Source organism: Callospermophilus lateralis, chromosome 9 (genome assembly GCF_048772815.1).
Source record: "Callospermophilus lateralis isolate mCalLat2 chromosome 9, mCalLat2.hap1, whole genome shotgun sequence".
NCBI lineage: Eukaryota > Metazoa > Chordata > Mammalia > Rodentia > Sciuridae > Callospermophilus > Callospermophilus lateralis.
The window spans coordinates 33,720,166-33,741,887 of record NC_135313.1 but is presented as its reverse complement, the minus strand read 5'-3'; the positions used below and the strand labels follow the sequence as shown (position 1 = coordinate 33,741,887).

The 21,722-nt window shown below is 37.4% G+C and overlaps 1 protein-coding gene across 11 annotated transcripts in view; it reads left to right on the top strand.

Annotated features, from left to right (window-relative positions):
• Nucleotides 1-20,414, top strand: part of Cflar (CASP8 and FADD like apoptosis regulator) — a 57,768-nt gene extending 37,354 nt beyond the window's left edge. For 7 of the 11 annotated variants that reach the window (XR_013092371.2, XR_013092368.2, XR_013092370.2 and 4 more), the window contains 4 exons: nucleotides 1,300-1,810; nucleotides 3,605-3,821; nucleotides 16,911-17,663; nucleotides 17,771-20,414. Coding sequence is in view for 1 of the 11 variants with exons in the window: in XM_076866899.2 (XP_076723014.2) it covers nucleotides 1,300-1,810; nucleotides 3,605-3,743 (650 nt within the window). In the remaining 10 variants the exon portion in view is untranslated. Of the gene's footprint in view, nucleotides 1-1,299; nucleotides 1,811-3,604; nucleotides 6,892-16,910; nucleotides 17,664-17,770 lie in introns of those variants that run through there. The other 4 variants (XR_013092367.2, XR_013092366.2, XR_013092372.2 and 1 more) reach the window with 4 other exon arrangements.
• Nucleotides 20,415-21,722: the final 1,308 nt, after the last annotated feature.

The following is a 21,722-nucleotide window of genomic DNA, read 5'->3' as shown; positions in this document are numbered from 1 at the left end:
TGGGATTGGAGGATCTGTTGCTAAGGAGATCCATTGCCATGGCGGGGAAGCTGGTACTGATTGTTGGTGTGAGACCTCAGTTCTTCTGCGTTTGAGTCTCTCCAAGGTGCTAGGTGCCTGAGTGTTCTCAAGAAGCAGCATTGGTTTCCCCACAGGGCGAATCATTCAAAAGAGAGAAAAAGTCAAGTGGAAATTGTATCCTTTTGATGTTCTACCTTTGTCAGTCCCATGCTAACACTTCTGCCACAAAATTAGAGATGTGTAATGGGTGGGTCAAAAAGACATGGATTTTTGAATGGAGAAGAGAAAAAGTCTCTATTTTCTATTAGAAAATATATAAATTGATTTATGAGGGTGTGTTTATTCCTCCACTAAGGGTAGACTGAGAAGATGAGAAAAATGAACTTAGTTGCATCTTCTAGAAGACAAACAAAAAGATTCTAAACAAGAGAATAGGAGGTAATATTTACTGAGCACCAAGAGTTTATTTGTACTGTTTTATCCTCACAACAGTCTTATAAGGTGGTTGTCATTCCAACTAAAGCCAGAGAATCCCACTTTCTTAAAGTCATATAGCCTAAGGTGGTGGTAAGGTCAGGGCTGTATGGATTAATGTCTGCTCTTGCTACTACCTTACACTGGCCCTCAGGATGCCTGGGAGAAGACTCTTTGGGGGTATTTTAGAGAATCTTGGCTAAGTCTCAGTTGCTCAGGCAACTCAGGTTGGTCACACTGGGAAGCAGATTGTGATAGGAACTGGGAAGTCCAGAAATGGTCTTGACTTAAACCAAGGGGTTTCTGAATCAGTCCATGGCAGGTTGAAGGAACTCATGACCTGTGCTGCTATTTCTACAGCTATTTGGATCTAGGCTTGGATTTGTACTCCACAAACACTTCCATTCCAGTATGTGTGGGTTATTGTTAAGACTTGTTATTTTAAGAAAGAGCCTTTTGAAAAACCCCCAACTTTGTTTCAGTTGAAAAGAAAAAGATTTTGTTCTTCTTGTTTGATTGGACTGGAGTGGGCTGTCTGTGCCTATGGTCACATATGCTGATGGTGTCAGGCAGAGACAGTGGTGTCGTGGAGAACAGACCAGCCTTGTCAACCTGGGGCATGAAAGTCACATATTTCATATTTTGTATTTCTTCTTCCTGTCCAGTTTTCAGGCCCCTTAAAATACTATCACACAGAAACAAAAAAGAAAAGGAAACTAGACTAGATACCCAGTTCCTAGCATTCCAGTTTCTTGGGCTTTTCTGACTCCAGTGTTGTTTTCCATGTTTGTTTATTTTCTCCAGAAGTTCTTCGACACACCTTCACTTCCCTGGGCTATGAAGTCCAAAATTTTTTGCATCTTCGTGTGAAAGACATAAGCCATATTCTTCACCAAGTTGCCAATCTGCCCCGACACCGACACCATGACAGCTTTGTGTGTGTCCTGGTGAGCCGAGGAGGCTCCCAAAGTGTGTTTGGCGTAGATGAGACTCACTCAGGGTTATCCTTGCATCATATCAGGAGGATATTCATGGGGGACAAATGTCCTTCCCTCATAGGGAAACCAAAGCTCTTTTTTATTCAGAACTATGTGGTGTCAGAGGGCCAGAAGGAAGACAGCAGCCTGCTGGAGGTCGATGGTCCAGCAGTGACCAATGTGGAATCCAAGGAACCAAAGCCTGGGCCAAGCACGGTTCACCGAGAAGCTGACTTCTTCTGGAGCTTGTGCACTGCTAGTGTGTCCCTGCTGGAGCAGGCCTCTAGCTCACCCTCCTTGTACCTGCAGAGCCTCTCTCAGAAGCTGGAGCGAGAAAGGTGAGCCACCAAGGAGACCAATCCTGACCTCATTTATTGTCCTGCTACCAAATGTTTGATGCCTTCCTGGAGGAAAGGGATTTTTCTTTCCCCATTCGGCTTGTCTTAGGGGTATAATATAGACCAGTTCAACTTATGAACACTTTATGTTAGCCAGCTTGTAGTTTGGATATTTTTCTTTAAAGCTCAGAAATTTTAAAATTTCTTACTACAAGAACAATACATAAAATCATAAATATAGATGCTGAAAACAGAATATAATAAGCATTTGTAATCCTCCTAACTAGAACCATCCTCTGTTAACCAAATGTTAGTATACCGCCTTCCAGGCATTTTTTTTTTGTGTGTGTGTGTGGGGGATTCCCACACAATCCTAGATACAACCCATATGGAATCATCATTGACTATTACTTTACAACTTACTTTTAGTTTGCTTAATGGTAGATCACAAACATTTTTGCATGTCAATAGTCACATTGGGACAACATCATTTTTAATTTTTGTAAAGCAGCTACCAATATGGCTATAGCTTATTTTACTCAACTGACCCTTAGTCATCAGATACTGTTTTACTTTTACACAAAGAAAGGGTTAAAAGCATCTTTACAGCTTGACATCTTGCTTATAAGAATTGTTTCCATGGAGTGAATTCCCAGACATGGAACCACTGTGTCAAAGGGCATGCAAGCTTTGGATACCTCTGACCTAATTGTCTTCTAGGACGCTTATGCCAGTCTCATATGAGAGTTTCTATGTCCCTGAACTCTCACTGATAACTGCATGCTCTTTTTTTTTTCCATGTTTTGACAGTTTGATGGGTGAAAAAATGGCATCTGACTGTTCAGGTCTGCAGATTGTTGCTACATACAGTAATCACCCTTATCTGATGCTTTGCTTCGGTCACCGTCAACTACAGTCTAGAAATATTAGGTGGAAAATTACAGAAATAACTTACTCATAAATTTTAAACAACTTTTATACGGAATATTGTTGTAATTGTTCTATTTTTTTTATTGTTGTTGTTAATCTCTTTCTGTGCCTAATATGAAAATTAAGCTTAATCATAGGTATGTAGTTTTTGGAAAAGCATAGAATATGCAATGTATATATATGGTGCTAGCTGTGGTTTCATGCACCCACTGAAGCTCTTAGAATGTATCTTCTGTGGATAAGGGGCTGCTGTAAACATTTTTGATGTTTATTGTCAAGAATGCTTTCCTAAAGGAAACACTGGCATCCTGGTTTCTAGATAGGCTGAGGGAAGCCACAGTATACCTTAAGTGTAAAATTAATTGGCCTTTGTAGTGCCTCTTAATTATAATTGAGAATGATATTTTTGAGCCGCCTGTTGAATGCATTCTGGGTTGTAGCTCTGAAGACCCAGGAACAAATCTCACAGCTTTCTTTCCCCAGCCCCCTCCATGGTGGTGCAGCAGGAAGGGAAGGGCCTTAGCAGGAACAAGTCGGACTTCAAAGGTTGATGCCCTATGGGCCAGTGGTATTATTGACCCTTTACACCCATCCTGCATTTGCATAGTTGACCCAGGTGGGTTATGGTCCAGCCAGTATGTTCTCAGAATAAAATTCTGCTCTCTACAGAGAGGGAGGGAACTGTGGCTGTTGGACCAGTGCCACCAACTAGTTTGGATCATTCTTGAAGCAGCTTGTGGAATGTCTAGAAAGGAACAATTTCAAAGAACTTTCACATCTGTTGGCTTATTTTACCCTAATGACAATATGTCTTCTCTTTGATATTTGCTTGACATTAAAATTTGCCTTTCTCATTTCCTCCAGAAAACGTCCACTTCTGGATCTCCACCTTGACCTCAACCGCAAAGTGTATGATTGGAACAGCAGAGTTTCTGCCAAGGAAAAGTACTGCCTCTTTTTGCAACACACCCTGAGAAAGAAACTCATCCTGTCTCCCACATGAAAACCCCAAACCTTTCTTCACCTGGAGGTCTCCATCTCTAGAGAGAGAGTGGTTTTCAAGCATGCATGCATGTGAATGGTATGTGGAATAAGATCATGTACAATGCTGATATGATCTTCTATGAGGAGTGCTTGACTGGAAGTGGGGTTTGAACTGTCTGAGAAGAAAGTATCGGCATCTGTTGCTGAAAGAGCTGGCCAGGTCAGCCTTGGGAGGGAAAAGCTTCAAAACAACAGTTGAGCACTGTTCAATTGGGCAAATACCAATCAAGTGAACCCAAGATACAGAGATCAGCTTTTTAACTGTGTGTATCTATACTCCATCTTAAAAAGTTAAATGCAAATGCAGATTGAGGAAATCAGAACACCACAAACAGGGTCTTGCCTTCTAGAAACAACCACAGTTAACCAATACTTTGTGTATCACCTGGCAAATTTTTTTCCTGCTCCTAAGATTTAAGTGAAACAATTAATCTATTACGCCTTCCTGCCTGAAAGGAGACTATGCTTTCAAAGGCAAGTTTAAATGTGAAATTAAAAAAAATAATTCTTACCCCGTAAATAGAAATAGCATGTCAATTAAAAATCAACTTTTAAGATTCAGTGCTAGTTGAACTGAAAAATTCCACTAAAACTTTGAACTTTTAAAAAGTGAGAATTAGAGTGTTACATTATTTCAGTAAATACTTCAACTACTACATAAATTGCTAAAATTCCAAATAAAACTTTAGTAATCAATTAATTTGTGATGTGAGCAACAGTCATAGGAAACACATGCCTTTTGGTGGAAAAGTGATTCCAAAGAAAAACAATAGTTGGTACAAACATTTCCATGAAGCAACAGGCTGGAAAGATGCAAATTCAGCTACTGAATTGACCTGATCTATAAAAAATATTTAACCTTTGCTCAGTGTTAAAGTAACTGAGAGACAGCATTAGCCAATCCATTATCAAGGAAGTATTCTTCTGCATGAGGGAGATTAGAGAATATTGACAGACTAAAACTTAATATAGACAACACTGGTTACTAAAGCCAAAAGAACTTGACTTCATCCTGGAGCACAAAACACAATTTGTCTTTGGTGCCACCTACAACATGTTTTGTTATCATGTTGAGACTTCTCATTCAACATTGTATTGGCAGATTTAGATAATGTTTGAACAGGAAAGAGGTAGTATAGTAAGCAGTTATTTTAAGGGTATAATATATTTTAATGTATTTAGAACTGTAAAGATTTGAAGACACCACTTGAAATGTTCAATTATACTGCTGCATTTTATGGACATAAAATGTATGCAAAGGAAACATCTTTAAATATGGGTGATTTGCTGAAAGAATAGGATCTTGATGTCTGTACTAATTTTAATAACAAGACATACATATGTGTTTATGTAATCATATGATAATTAAATAACTTTAATATTAAGAAATAAGTTGCTTAGAGCCTTGCTAAATTGCTGAGGCTGATCAAGAACTTGTGATTTCCTGTCTCAGCTCCCAAGTTGCTGGGATTACAGGCGTGCACTACTACAGCGGCTATTATTTCAAGTAATCTTGCTGTTATTGTTTAGTGAGTGGGGGACTCCTGCAGTTATCTTTATATTTACTTTGCTTAGGGGCATCAGGAGGAAATACTGTGTCTGTGTGGCCCTGTGAACCAGCACCCTATGTTAATTATAATAGAGAGAATGTAAGAGGAATCTTTTTTTTTTTAAAGAGAGAGTGAGAGAGGAGAGAGAGAGAGAGAGAGAGAGAGAGAGAATTTTTTGATATTTATTTTTTAGTTATCGGCAGACACAACATCTTTGTTTGTATGTGGTGCTGAGAATCGAACCCGGGCCGCACGCATGCCAGGCGAGCGCGCTACCACTTGAGCCATATCCCCAGCCCTAAGAGGAATCTTAATGCAGCTTTGGTTGCCTTCTGCAGTTCCATCTAGACCAAGTGACAAGCATTTTCCATTTATTCTTTTTCTAATCATAAACAATTACAGCACCTTGTTCTTTTTTTTGAGGCAGTAATTTACTGCAAAATGCCATGTATAGGGGCTGGGGTTATGGCTCAGTGGTAGAGCGCTTGCCTAACGTGTGAGGCACTGAATTCGATTCTCAGCACTGCACATGAATGAGTAAAATAAAGGTCCATTGACAACTAAAAACTATTTTTAAAAATGACATCTACAGCATCTTCTTTGCTTCATTCCAATATTGTAAATACGCAAAAGAAATATAGTACTTATTTATATAATTTTTTAGTTTTGTAGATGTTCATATGTTACTAAGATAATATAAATAAAGCTATAAATTTAGCAAATTAAATTTTTTTTTTCAGTACTGGGGATCAAAACAAGGCCTCATGCATGATAGGCAAGCACTCTACCGCTGAGCTACATCTTCAACCCACTATCAAATTAAATTTCTATATGTAAATATTGATGAGTTTAATTAGACACTTTATTCATTTACCTGAAATCACAGATCTAATACCAAGCATCAGTCAATCCCATAGTCCCAATGAAAAGAGTGATGAGTGTTTTCTTTGTGAGTCTTGCTTACTAACAAGGGGTGTGGCATGGAAGGAAGAGGGATTGTGATTACAGACCCAAAATGCATGGGAGGAATGAAGCCTTGCCTTCCCTTCCCTATGTCAGAGTTGTTCTCAGGATGAAATGAAGCTTGCTTATGAGCATGTTTGGTTATGCCATTGAATGTAAGCTGTTAGGCAGGTTGTACCTCATCTTGAAGAATCCATAGTATTTGAACAGGTTGAGGTGAAGAAGAGGAAGTGTTGCAGGAGAAGACATGAATCAAGTGAGGGAGTACTTGTGACAGAGCCCTGTGAGACAATGTGAGTAGTGGTGAGTGGTAAGCTAGGAGATAGCTGGGGTATATGTGGGGGGAGCTTTGAAGACCAGTGTATTTGTCTTTTATCCAGTTGTCTTATAAGTTATTTTCCTTATTTTAAAGTAAAATGTTTGACTCCTTCTTTTACGCTTGTATATAAGTATTGGATTTTCAAGTGCTTTTCTTTTTATTTTTTAGTGTCTATAATTTTTAATGAAATATTTTCAACATATTAAGAAACAATTCTGAGTGAAGAATCAATTCTGATAATTCACAAATGAATGTTTATTTTATTTATTAAACTTATTTATTACCTGTTTAAATAAAATGTTCTAAAATATACATGGAGACTTATATTTCTTTAAGGTAATATAAGAGATAAGAAAGAACAAAATTGATGGCTTAGAGGAAGTCTGTACTTTCCAGTTACTCCACAGCCTGGGATTTGAGCAATGGGAATACTGCTCAGCTAGATGGGTGACTGAGGGAATTTACTAAAATTCAATAGAGGATGGTCAGACATAGAGAAACTCAGAAATTCTGGTGTTTCAAACAGGACTAGAAAGAGCTCATCAGAGTCAACAGAGGGTGGCAGCATCTCCAGGTCACTGCAGAGAGGAAGGACAACACAAAGGGAGAGAGAAACACAGTAGACAGATTTGGCACTGGAACCTGTAGAATAAAAAGGCAGTTGGAACTTAGCTGATCCAGAGACTGCACAGAAAGCTGATGTTTAAAGAATGCCCTGGACCGCTCAACGTGGGAGTGAAGAGCTGAGGCAGGGAGACAACTGGTAGAGGTCATGAAGGAGCTTGTTGCTGCAGGAACCCAAGAGAGCATTGTGAATACTGCCACACTGTCCCAGCCAGTGTCTACTTAGGCATAGGGTGCACCTAGCAATTGAAACAGGCACAGAGAAGATTGTAATCATGGAGATTTAGGTCAGAGATACAATAGGGAGGACAGCTCTTTCCCTTCAAGTCTGTTGGCTTGCACCACCAGCTGAAGAGGGTCAGGAAACCTGAGATACAGCTCAGGAAGGCCATATTCACAGGTAGTGGAGTGCCTGAGACCCACTGTGCCCACTTAATCCAGGGTGGTTGGTTATCCAGACCTACAATAGAATTCTGGGGAGGCTCCTGAGATTCACATGCCCAGAAGAGATCAGCATCTACCTGGCCCTAGGTATGTGTTGATCTAGTTTCTCTGGAGTAGATACCATCTGACAAAGTTCCAAAATTCTGATCAGAGCTATGCTTCAGCCAATGGAACTTCCCATTTAGAATTCTGCAGAAGCTCCACCCTGGGAGCATATCTGTCTAGTCTGTCCAGACAAAACTCCAACAGACACTGCTTCCCATTCCATTCTACTTAGTACTGGTGAGTAGGGAAGTTGAGAAGCATTTCAACCTGTTTTGATTTCAGGCCACTCCAGTCAGCAGCTTGGTGAACAACACAAAAATGAGAAAGGGTTTAATAACCCTCAGCCCTTGCTTTCTCTAAGGGGTGCATAACCCAAGAAGAAATGGAAAGAAGGACAGTCTGGAAGTCTGGTATAGTCAATGAACATCTATTATATATTATTATATATATTATATATTATTATTATTATTATTATTATATATAATTTTTTTCTTTTTAATTATCGTTCTGTTAATATTTTTTTTGGTACTGGGGATTGAACCCAGGGGCACTCAACCACTAAGCCACATCCCCAGCCCTTTCTATATTTTATTTAGAGACAAGTTCTTGCTAAGTTGCTTAGAGCCTCGCTAAGTTGCCCAGGCTGGCTCTTGAACTCTCTATCTTCCTGCCTCAACCTCCCCAGCTGCTGGGATTATAGGCATGCACCACCACACTTGGCTTGTTTTGTTTATTGAAGGTATTTTTAAGTTTTAGATTTTATCTCTTGTTACTTTCTCCACTTTCTTCTCTCTGTAATAACCAAATTATCTCGTTCTTTCTCTATCTCAGTCTGTATTTTGTTTCTTTTATTTTTTTCCTCTCTCCTTCTTTATGTCTTCACATGCTACTTCTCTTCTTTCACCTTTTGAATATTCCTTTTTCTTTAAATATTTATTTTTTAGTTGTAGTTGGACACAATACATTTATTTTATTTGTTTATACGTAGTGCTGAGGATAGAACCCAGGGCCTCACACGTGCTAGGTGAGTGCTCTACTGCTGAGTCACAACCCCAGCCCACCCCTTTTAAATATTCTTAACTTCCTTTTGCCTTCCTACTCCATTTTCTTTTCTCTGAATTATCTGTATTTTTATTATCTTTAAAAACCATTTAGTTTATATAACTCCTGCCTCATCATTTATGCTTCAGTGGCTGTTGGTGTTGTGGATGTTGTAGTGGACACCTGGTGTTTACTTTAATGACATGTCTAGTTCATGCCTGTAGTTTGTTTTTGCTATTGTTAATTTCCAACCCCACCATTCTTGTTTGTGTGGTTATTTAGAGTTATAGATATCATGGTAGGTTCCTAGTATTAACTTTAATGCTGTATATTGTTTTCTGCCTTTGTTGCTGGTTTTTATATCCCCCTTTTCTGTGAGGTATTGGAAATCTAGTTATACTGCTGAGCTACACCCCAAACCCAGCTAAAAGACAGCACACTTGGTCCCAAACCCACTCAAACTTCAGAAATACTTTAACACACACATACACAAAATAGAGGAGCAAAAAACTCCCACAGAGGCCCTCTATAGAAACAGCTAGGGAGGGACCTCAGGTCCCATTTGTGAACATCTGCTCCTATGGCAGATGTGGATATCACACTTATGTAGAGACTCAACCTAGAGCACTCCTAAATACAGACATATAGACTTGTCAAGTTTAGAAGAGCTACCACAGAGGGCATACCTTATATGTCCTGCTGTATAAAATACAACTGCCTGATCTGCTAGAAGAACCACACTCTTGTGTGTTCTACAGAAAAAGTGGGATCTTAAGCTCCAACACATTACAGTGCTATATCAAGGTGTACTAATCATCCCCCCAAATGATCAGGGAAACTATACTACAACATCCACTTGGAAATATATTCAACAACTTATAACACTCTGATGTCCCAGAACACATTACCAAGAGAAGGTTGTACCTTAAAAAAATCCCTCCCATCAAAGTACAAGAGAACTCTGTCCCAACAGGTGAACAAATCATAACACAAAATAGAAATATAAGAAATATAAAACAAGGTAATATGACATTTCCCAAGGTTTATAATTCACCAGCAACTGACTCAAAAGATATTGAAGTAGATTGAAATACTGGATTAAGAATTTAAAAGAATACCAGGTGTGGTGGTGCATGCCTATAATCCCAACAACTCAAGAGGCTGAGGCAAGAGAATCACAAGTTCAAAGCCAGCCTCAGCAACTTAGCAAGGCCCTATGCAACTTAGGGAGATCCTGTCTCAAAATAAAACATAAAATGGGCTGGGGATGTGGCTCAGTGGTAAAGCCATCACTACGATAAATTCCCAGTACCCCCCCCCAAAAAAAAAAAGTTCAAAAGAATAATTATAAAAAGATCAGCAAATTCCAAGAGAACACAGAAAAACAATGAATTAAGGCAGTCAGTACAGAATATGAATGACAAATTTAAGAGATAGAGATACAACAGAAATCATGAAGATGAAAGGTATAATAAATCAAACAAAAATTCAGTTGAAAGTCTCTCCTTTAGAGCAGAACAAGTAGAAAGCAGAATCTCAGAGCTGGAAGACAAAGTGTTCAGCCTTTAGTATTTAGATAGTATTAAAGAAAATAAATAACAATGATCAGAATATACAAGAACTCTGGGGCATTACGAGACCGAATTTAAGGATCACTGGAATTGAAGAGGGATATGAGACACAGAATAATGGCATAGATAACCCTTTCAGGGAAATAAGAACAAAACTTTCCAAACCTTGGAAATAAGATGGACATCCAGATATAGGAGGCATGCAAATTAAAACATTATGATTAAAATGCCTAACACAGAGAACAAGGATAGAATTTTAAAAGCTTCAAGAGAAAAACATAGTGTCACATGTAAGAAGGTAAGCCAACTAGAATTACTTTTGATTTCTCAAAATAAGCTCTAAAACTCAGGAGGGCATTGTTCCAAGCTCTTAAGGAAAATAACTGTCAGCCAAAATTTCTATATCCAGAAAACTATCCTTCGGAATATAAGGGAAAGAAAAACCTTCCAAAATAAACAGAAATTAAAATAATATATAGGGAAAAAAGAATGTATGCATACAAAGCCAGCATGACAGAAAATACTTAAAGAAATGCTATACATGGAAGAAATTAAAAACAAACTCCAGAGCTCATAATTGGATGAATCTCATTAGAAGAATAGCTAAGCAAATGAGAAACAAGACTGAATTATACATTAGAAATAAATCAAAATTGCAGGAATTAATAAACATTTCTCATAATAACACTGTAAATTGTCCCAACTCTTCAAAAAAGACAAAGACTCAGAATGGATTAAAAAACAAGATCCAACTATATGTTGTTTGTAAGCATCTCTTAGGCAGAGACAGTCACAAGTTGGAAATGATAGGAAGGAAAATGACATTACATGAAAGTGGAGCCCCCAAACAAGCAGAAGAAGCTATTCTCATATCTGACAAAGCAGATTTCAAGCCAGAATTAACCAGAAGAGATGTTCACTTTATACTGTTAAAGAGAACAATCCAACATGAAGACACATTGATACTATTTATTCCCCAAACATCAGTATGCCCAATGACATAAAAGAAACACTACTCAACATAAAGACTCAAACAGATCCCAATGCAATAATCCTACCTCTCACCAATTGATAGGTCATCCAGATACAAAAGCAGTAAAAACTCTTCATACCTAAAGTATATTATATATTAAATGGATCTAACAGCCAAATACACTTTCTTCTCAGCCCTTCATGGAAGCCTCTTCAAAATACCATGCTTTAGAACACAAAGTAAGTCTTAGCAAATATTTTAAAAACTGCTATAGTTTCTTGCATGCACCTTACTAAATCATAGTGAAAAGAAACTAGAAATAAATAGCAATAAAAACAACAGAATTTATGTGAAAATATGGAGTGATTAAATAACACATTTTTGAACAATGAATGGGTCATCTAAGGATCAGGGAAGAAATTTAAAAGTCTAGAAATAAATGAGAATAGAGTTACAATGTATCAGAATGTCTAGAACACTAGAAGGCTAGACAAGAGGAAAGTTTATAGTTATGAGTGCCTACATTTCAAAAAAACAAGAAAGATTCCAGACAAACTAATGATGCATCTCAAGATCTTCAAAAAACAAGTCAATTCCAAAACCAGGAAAAGAAGAAAATAATTAAGATCAAAGACAAATATCAACCAGATTAAAGCAATACAAAAAATCAACATAATGAACAATTGTTTATTTGAGGTGATAAACAGATTTGCTAAGCCCTTAGCCAAACTAACCAAAAGAAAGAGAAAGAGCCTCCAAATTAGTAAAATTTGAGTTAAAAAATGAGCTATCACCACAGACGTCACTGGAATCCAGAGGTTCATTAGGGACTATTTTGAAAACTTGTGTTCCAATAAATTAGATAGAAATAGATAAATTTCTAGACATATACAACCTACAAAAATTGAGCCAAGAGGCTATACAAAACTTAAACTGACCAATAATAAACAATGATATTGAAGCAGTGATAAAAAGCCTTCCAACAAAGCAAACCCCAAGATCAGATGAATTCTTATATGAATTCATATTTAGAGAAGGACTAATGTCAATAAGTTCCTTAAATTATTCCATGAAATATAAAGGGATGAAATACTTTCAAGTTCATTCTATGATGCCAGGATCATCCTGATACCTAAACATATAAAAGAAGAACTACAGATCAACATCCTTGATGCACATAGATGCCAAAATCCTTAATAAATATTGTCAAATCCTATTTAATATCACATTAAAATAATGTTCATCATTATCAAATTGGTTTCATTCCAGGGATGCAAGGATGGTTCAACATTCTTGCATCAAGTGAAATCAATAAATGTAATTCACCACATAAATATAATTAAAGATGAAAACCACAGTCATCTTAATAGATACTGAAAAAGCTTTTGTCAAAATTCAGCACCTATCATAATATAAACAGTAAAGAAACTAAGAATAGAAAGAACTTACTTAAATATCATGGAGGTGGGGCTGGCATTGTGGCTCAGTGGTAGAGCACTCGCCTAGCACGGGGGAGGCCCTGGGTTCGATCCTCAGCACATAAAAATAAAGATATTGTGTTCAACTACAACTAAAAAAATAATAATAATAAATATTAAAAAAAATATCATGGAGGTGATATATGACAAACCCAAAGCCAACATCATAGTAAATGGGGGAGGGACAATGGAAAATATTTCGTCTAAAATGAGGAACAAGACAAGAAAGTTCACTCTCACCACACTTATTTAATAGTACTTTGAAATTTAGGTAGAGCAATTACACAAGAGAAGGAAATAAAAGGAATACAAATAGGAAAGGAAAAAAATAAAATTATCACTGTTGGAAGATGATATGATCCTATACTTAGGATATTCATAAAGCTCAACAAGAAGACTTCTATAGTTGATAAAAAATAAACATAGTGGAATATAAGATCAACATATAAAAATCAACAGCTTTCCTGTATACCAATAATAAAGCCACTAAGAAAGAAGTCAGGAAAACAGTTCCATTCACAACAGCCACAAATAAGCAAATGAGTTGGGTATGGTGGCGCACATCTGTAATCCCAGCAGCTCGGAAAACTGAGTCAGGAGGATTGTGAGTTCAAAGCCAGCTTTAGCAACAGCGATGCACTTAGCAACTCAGTGAGACCCTGTCTCTAAATAAAATACAAAATAGGACTGGGGATGTGGCTCAGTGGTTGAGTGTTTTTGAGTTCAATCCCCAGTACCAAAAAACAAAACAAAAACAAACAAATGAACAAACAAAAACCTAGGGATAAATCTAACCAAGGAGGAAAAAGACCTCTACAATGAAAATTATAGAACACAGAATAAAGAAATTAAGAAGACTTTAGAACATAGAAAGACCTCCCTGTTCTTTGATATGCAGAATGAATATTGTTAAAATGACCATAATACTGAAAGCAATCTACAGATTCATTGCAATCCCCATCAAAATACCAATGACATTTATTAAAGAACTAGACATAATAGTCTAAAATTCATTAGAAAGAATAAAAGATGCAAAATAGTAAAAACAATTAGAGCAATTCAGGAAGCATCACAAAACTTAATTTCAAATTATAGTACAGAGCTATAGTAACAAAAATTTCATGGTATTGGCATAAAAACAGACATATACACAAATGGAATAGAATATGAGAAATGGAAACAAACCCACACAGATACAGTCATCTGATTCTTGATGCACCAAAACATATATTGGGGCCTCTTTAACAGCTAATGTTGGGAATCTGGATATCCATGTACAGAGGAAAGAGAGTAATTCCCTATCTCTCACTCTGCACAAAAGTCAACTCAAAATAGATCAATGACATAGGATTTAGACTAGAAACTTTGCAACTCCTAGAAGAAAGCATAAGGTCAACACTCCCAACATGTAGGCACAAGCGATGACATCCTCAATAGGACTCCTAAAGCTCAGGAAATAATACTTAGAATTAATAAATGGGACAGCATCAAATTAAAACACTTCTTTACAGAAAGGGAAACAATTAATAGGGTGAAGAGAGAGTCTCCAAAATGGGAGAAAATCTTTGCCAGCTGGTCTTCTGACAGAAGATTAATATCCATAATATATAAAGAACCCCCCAAAAAACAAAAACAACAAAATAACTCAATCAATAAATGGGCAAATTAACTAAATAGATACTTCTCAAAAGAAGAAATAAAAATAGCCAACAAATTAATAAAAAAATGTTCAAGAGCCTTAGTAATCAAGGAAATGCAAATCAAAACTATATTGAGATTTCATCTCAGTTGAAATGGTCATCATCAAGAATATAAATATTAGGTCTGGGGTTGTGGCTCAGTGGTAGAGTGCTCGTCTAGCATGCACAAGGCACTGGTTTCTATCCTCAGCACCACATAAATGTAAAATAAAGATATTGTATCCACCTAAAGCTTAAGAATAAATATTTTTAAAAAGAATACAAATACTAATAAATGTTGGAGAAGATGTGGGGAAAAGGATCACTTATACACTGTTGGTGGGATTGTAAATTAGTACAACTACTATGAAAATCAGTATGGAGGTTCTTCAAAAGAGTAGAAATAGAACCCCTACATGACCAAATATACTACTCTTTGGTATTTATCCTAAAGAATTAAAGTCATATTAAAATGACATATGCATATCCACATATATAGCAGCACAATTCATGATAGCCAAGCTATCAGCCTAGGCATTGGTTCACAAGTGAACAGACAAAGAAAGTGTAGTATATATACACAATGAAGTTTTATCCAGCCATAAAACAAAATTGTCATTTACAGGAAAATGTATGGAACTTGAGGACATTATGTTAAGCAAAATAAGCCAAACTCAGAAACTGTCAAGAGTCAGTCATATGTTTTCTCTCATATGTGGAAGACAGAGAAAAAAGGGCAAAAAAATTAAAAGGAGAGGGTGGGGCATCTCATAAAATTAGAAGTGAGACCAGCAGAGTAGAAGAAGGGGACCAGGGTATGGAGGAGGGAAGGAAAAGTGAAGGTACAAGGAATGAGATTGACCGAATTATGTGCATGTATGAATGTGTCACTATTATGTATAATTATGCTGCACCAATTAAAAATTAATTTAAAGAAAAATATGTATAAAAGAGAAAAGTGCACTAAAATATTTCAAATTTTTGATAGCCCCAAACTGATAATTAGCCAACTGTTCAGTAATAAGATGAAATTTTATGTAGGTAGTAAAATTAGGTAAAAATAGGAAGAGCTTTCATTAATTGAGTTGTTATTAGCTCATTTGAAATAAATTATTTTATTTGATCCTCATAACCGCTCTATGAGGTAGATATTATTATCATATTATTTCTTCTCACTCGTGGATGAGGAAAATGAGGCAAAGTTGTGTTAAGTCAGTTACCTGTGGTCCCCCCAAGCTGGGATATTCAAGCTGTGAAGAGTCACTTCAGGACCCATACCTTTAACCAGTTCTTTGTTTTTACAAAACACGAAAAATTTCACACGAAATTTTTTCATTTAAAATTGTTCATATATTAATGTTACCTGAAAAACACAGGGTAGAAAATATGGTTTTATTATATTTATAGTACCTATGTTTAAAGTAAAAGCAAAGTGAAGAAATACCTCTCATTGGAAAACAAAAGACCATAAATATTCCTAACGCGGTATATATTAGATATGCTTCCATGTCCATCTTCTGACAAACTCCAAAAATAGTGAGAACTGGGAAAAGGGGAGTGAGAAAGCCATACATTGAGAGCATTGAATCTTTCCCAATACATTCTTTGCTGGTGATAAAACAAACCCTGGGGAGGAGGTGTCCATCAACCTAGAAAGGCAGTCTCCAGGAAGAGGCCAAAGCATTGATCTTTTCCTAAGTGAATCCTTTCCAGATACTGCAGTGACCCCAAACCTTTCATTGGGCCCTGTAAGATAAATCCCAGAGACTGACTGCTGACCCCAGAACCCCTCCCATTTTGCCCAGTAAGACAGACCCAAAATTCCTGAGTGCCCAAGCTGACATGCTCATTATTTAAGGCACCTCTCAGTATAATCTATATAAGCCCAGTGTCCTCCTTTGTTCAGAGGCTCATTTTCCACCAGAAGGGTGGGTCCATTCCCATGGACCCACTGAATAAAAGGCTGAGATGAACTGTGAAGTTTATATCTGGCTGGGTCATTTTGTGGTAACAGTGTAGGGATGACAGGATTATGACTGTTATATATATATATATTATAATTATATATATTTTCTCTTTTTCCAAATTATCTAATATTGGTTAAAGCTAAGATGTTTCTTCCAACTTTTTTCTCATTGGTTCTTTTTTTGGGGGGGGGGCCAGGGATTGAATTCAGGGGCACTTGACCCCTGAGCCACATCTACCACCCTATTCTGTATTTTACTTATAGACAGGGTCTCACTGAGTTGCTTAGTGCTGTGCTGTTGCTGAGGCTGGTTTTGAACTTGTGATCCTCCTGCCTCAGCCTCTGGAGCCGCTGGGATTATAGGCAGGCATCACTAGGCCTGGCAGCTCATTGTTTTTTCATTGTTAATGAAACTTTCCTCTTCTTTTTAGTTTGGTCTTCACATCTGTCTCCTTTCTACCCTCCTGTTTCAGTGTCAGGGAAACTTGCAACCCACGGACTCTTCTCTCAGGAGCTGGTTGTGAGGACTGATTCCCCAACCCTGGTTCGATTCTGGCTCCCCACTCTTTCCTCCTTCGGTAAGTCATCTTTCTGTTACTCTAACAAATGTCTGAGATAATCAGCTTCCAAACACAAAAGGTCTATTTTGGCTTATGGTTTCAGACATTTCAGTCCACAGTCACTTAGCCCTGTTGTTTAAGGCTGTGGTGAGTGGTACAAGGTAGAGGAAGCACAAGGCAGAGGAAGCTGTTCAAGCTGACAGTTTGGAAGCAGAGAAAAGGAGAGGAGGGACCTGGTTCCAATATCCTTTTCTAAGGTACTCCCTCCCCAATGAACTAACTCCTCCCACTAGGCCTTGCCTCCCAAAGGTTTCTACCACCTCCAATAGTGCCACCTGGTGGGACCAAGCCTTCAACACACTGGCCTTTGAGGGTCATTTAAGTTCCAAACTATTGCACTTCTCTTCCATGAATAGATCGTGGTAAGTGGTATTGAACACCTTCTCCTGTCTGCAGCAGGAATCTGAGAATCTCTTCACCCATATTCCAGGAGTAAATTTTCAGGATTAAACTTGTTTCTTATGCCTCCAGGAAGTCAGAATTTGAGGTCAATCTTGTCAAATTGGCTGCAATTTATAATTGGTAAAGTAGCCTTGAAGAATATGGTTGTCCAAACATCAACTTGTACCTAAATGTGGTCATGCAACTAAGTCTGGCCAATGAGAGGTAAGCAGAAGTAACTATGGCAGCTGCAAAAAAAAAACTTTCCTTGAAAGATATCTATGTTTTGCCCCTTGCCCCTTATTTGTCTCTTCTTCCATCCTGTTGATTAGATAGTGGATTTGATGGCTGGATCTCTAACTTCCGTGTTGAACTGTGGAGGGCCGTATTACAGGAATAGCTGCATGGTGAAGAATAGCTGAACATTGAATGAGGATGATAAGGAGCAAACGCATCATACCAGCCTAGACCACCTACCTCTGGACTTTTATGTGAATAAAAAAAATCAGAATTTATATTTCTCTCAAACTGATTAGCCCAACTGATGCTTTGTTCTTTGATTAAAATATCTGGAATGTTTGTTCCTATTATAAGCTTGAAAGAAATTTGTATAGATGATTATTTTTATTTTATGATTATTATTTAAAATGTATACACTTAAATCTGAGCTGGCCTAAATGTTTAATATGGATGATCTCGTTTTTCTTGTTTCATCCTTTTGTGCTTTTTTGAGGAGGATGGAGATGCTTAATTAAGATGGCACAGTTTGAACAGAATCGTCCTGAGAGGTGTGACTCACATGGAAAAGTCATTCTGAGTCACTCAAATTACAGACACAGCTTTTGTATCGAGTTCATGGTGAATAAGAATTCACAGTAAGAGTTTGAAAGCTACATACATAAAGCCAAGTGTGAAGGAGACAGATTCATTTTGAAAGGTTAAAGATAATCAAGATCATGACTCAAAAAGAGCCATGTCTTAAAATCTACAATTCCTTGTTTTCCTTGCTGGGCCCTCTCTTGCAATGCAATAACCCCAAAGGTGGAAATGTAGGACTTTAATCAAGGCCACTGAATGGAATGACTGATCTTCTCAGGGAGCCACAAGAACCTCCCTATTCCAAGAATCACTTTCTACCCCCAACCTCTTTTTTTTTTTATTAATGGAGGATTGAACTCAGGGGTGCTCTACCACAAGCTACATACATCCAAAGCTCTTTTTACTTTTTATTTTGAGTCAGAGTTTTGGTAGGATGCCCAGACTTGCAATCCTCCTATCTTAACTGCCTGAATCACTGGAATTACAGGTGTGTACCACCATGCCCAGCTTCTTTTCTTCCTTTTCTTGTGTTACCCCAAAGCTGCAGGGCTCCAGAGCCAAGGTTTTCTACTTTGGCTTCATTACATATTTAATAAACAAACACAAGAAAATCAGTTCTCTCCAACAAATCCCTATGCAATGTCAGCTGATATCTACTAAGTACCACAAATAAACTTAACTCCCCAGGAGATAACCAGGAGGACCACATTAATGGCAGATTTCAATCAAGAATTCAAACACACATGTCTTGGGGTTGGGGATGTGGCTCAAGCAGTAGAGCCCTCGCCTGGCATGCTTGCGGCCTGGGTTCGATCCTCAGCACCAAATACAAAACAAAGATGTTGTGTCTGCCGATAAACTAAAAAATAAATATTAAAATTCTCTCTCTTAAAAAAAAAATTCAAACATGCATGTCTTAAGCAGTACAGTACCAGAGCCAAAAGGTAGAAACAATCCAATGTCCACCAACAGATGGGCAAACAAAATATACCCACGTTTTATATGTTTACTTATATAAATGAAATGTATCCATACAATAAAATATTATTCATCTGTAGAAAAGAAGAAAGTACATGGATGAGTCTCAAAAACATGCTAAGTGAAACAAGTCAGACATGAAAGATTACATATTTTGTGATGCTGTTTATAGGAAATATTCAGAATAGCTAAAACTGTGTTACCAGAAGGCATATCATATGTTGCTAGGAACTTTCCCAGAGGGAATGGGGAGAGAATGCTTACTGGGTATGCAGCTTCCTTTGGGGTGATAAAAACGTCTTATAACTAGATTAAAGTGATGGTTGCATAACACTACAAATTTACTAAAGTCACAGATCTGTGTACTTTAAAACAGTTAATTCTATCTCATGTGAATTTCACCTCAATAAGAAAAAGAGAGATTAGAATTGATTGATTGATTCACACATGCATTATTCTAAAAACATTTCCCCCTTTCCCTGTCTCTCTCTCTCTCTCTCTCTCTCTCTCTCTCTCTCTCTCTCTCTCTTTCTTTTTCTGCACTGAGGATTGAACTTAGGGGATTCTACCACTTCTTCCCCAGCTCTTTTATTTTTTATTTTTATTTTGAGACAGGGTCTCACTAAGTTGCCCAGGTGAGCCTTGAACTTGCAATCCTCCTCCTTTATTAGATTTGTGTCTTGCAAATACTTTCTCCCAGGCTGTGTTAGTCCTTTCATCTTTTCTTTCTCTTAATAATGCCTTTCATGGAGCTGAAGATTTTAATTTTAGTGAAGTCCAACTTATTAGTTATTTCTTTTGTGAATTGTGCTTTTGGCATTTTATCTAAGAAACCATTGCCAAATGCAAGGTTATCTAGGTTTTCTCCTGTGTTTTCTCCTAGAAGTTGTAGTCTTATATTTCACACTTAGGTCTATGATCAATTTTGAGTTAATTTTTTTTTTGTGTGTGTGTGTGTGAAACATGTAAGGTCCGTGTCTGGATTCACTTTTTACACTTGTTCTAGCACCATTTCTTGAAAAGACCATCTTCTCCACTGAATAGCCTTTGTTCCTTTGTCAAAGGTCAATTGGTTGTATTTGTATGGGTCTGTTTCTGTTTCTCTGTCAGTCAGTTACCCCACCTTCAGAAACACTGAAGCTTTACCTTACATCTTGACAGTATACAATGTTGGGGAAATGTGGAGAATTTTGACTGAATTGTTTGTTTCATTTTAAACTATATGTTATTATACTTAAAAAAATAAAATAAAAACTAAAAAAAAAGTCTAGTGGTTTTTTTTTAAGAGAAAGTGAGAGAGGAGAGAGAGAGAGAGAGAGAGAGAGAGAGAGAGAGAGAGAGAGAGAGAATTTTTTAATATTTAGTTATCGGCAGACACAACATCTTTGTTTGTACGTGGTGCTGAGAATCGAACCTGGGCCGCACGCCTGCCAGGTGAGCATGCTACCACTTGAGCCACATCCCCAGCCCCAAGTCTAGTGGTTTTATGTAAACATGATGAATGTATTTATTTTAAACACAAGTGGTATAATATTATATTTAATACTTTCTCTCTTTTTTTCTCTTGTGATATGGGGGACCAAACCCAGAATCTCATGCATGCTAAACATGAGCTCTACCACTGAGCTACACCTTCAGCCTCTTTCTTTTCACTCATGTCATCATGTTGATACGTCTTTTACAATCTTTCCATATTTAAACAATGGTACAAAAACCATCTTTTCTTTCTTATCTGGTAAGGACTTCTTGCCTCATATCTAGGATTCCCATCCCTTTCTTAGTCCTTCTTCCAAGTTAGGGTATGATTTCAACTATCTTGCATGGTTGAAATAGTCTCTTCCTCTCTCTTCAATCCTTTAGTCTAAAAGCAAACTCTGCCTCCCTCATTGAATAAATTTCCTCTCTTTTGAGCCCTGTCCTAGGGAAACATTAAGTCTAGTTTATACTATCTCCACTTCCTCTTTGCCCATTTACTTCAAACTTCTGCATTTCACCTTAACCATTCTAACAAGTCTTCAGCGTTCAAGGGTGACATTGATCTTAGTTGCCTCTCCCTGTTTTTCCAAGGATCCACTACAGAAGTTCTATATAGGACTTCTTGCTATCTCTTTATGATCTTTAAATGTAAATATTCCTGAGGATCACTCTTTTTCTCTCTATTTATATTTTGTCTTTTGACAACTTTGTGACTTCAAGAACTATTTCAATAAAAGTGACTCTAAGATGAATTTTTATACCCTGTACTCCTTTCTTCAAGTCTTTTCAACTTCTGGAAGATTTTCCCACTTGATTTTTCCCTCTGGTACCTCAAACCACCCAACATTTAAAAAGCCTTATTCCAAATCTCCTGTCCATGTCTCCAGTTTTGGCTAACAGCACTACCAGAACATCATTTTCACCCTGGTCCCCCTTCTTCTATCTTCCTGTAGCCAACTAGTTTCTAATTGGGTGAGTTCTGTATCTACTATGGTTTTTGCTCCTTGTAAT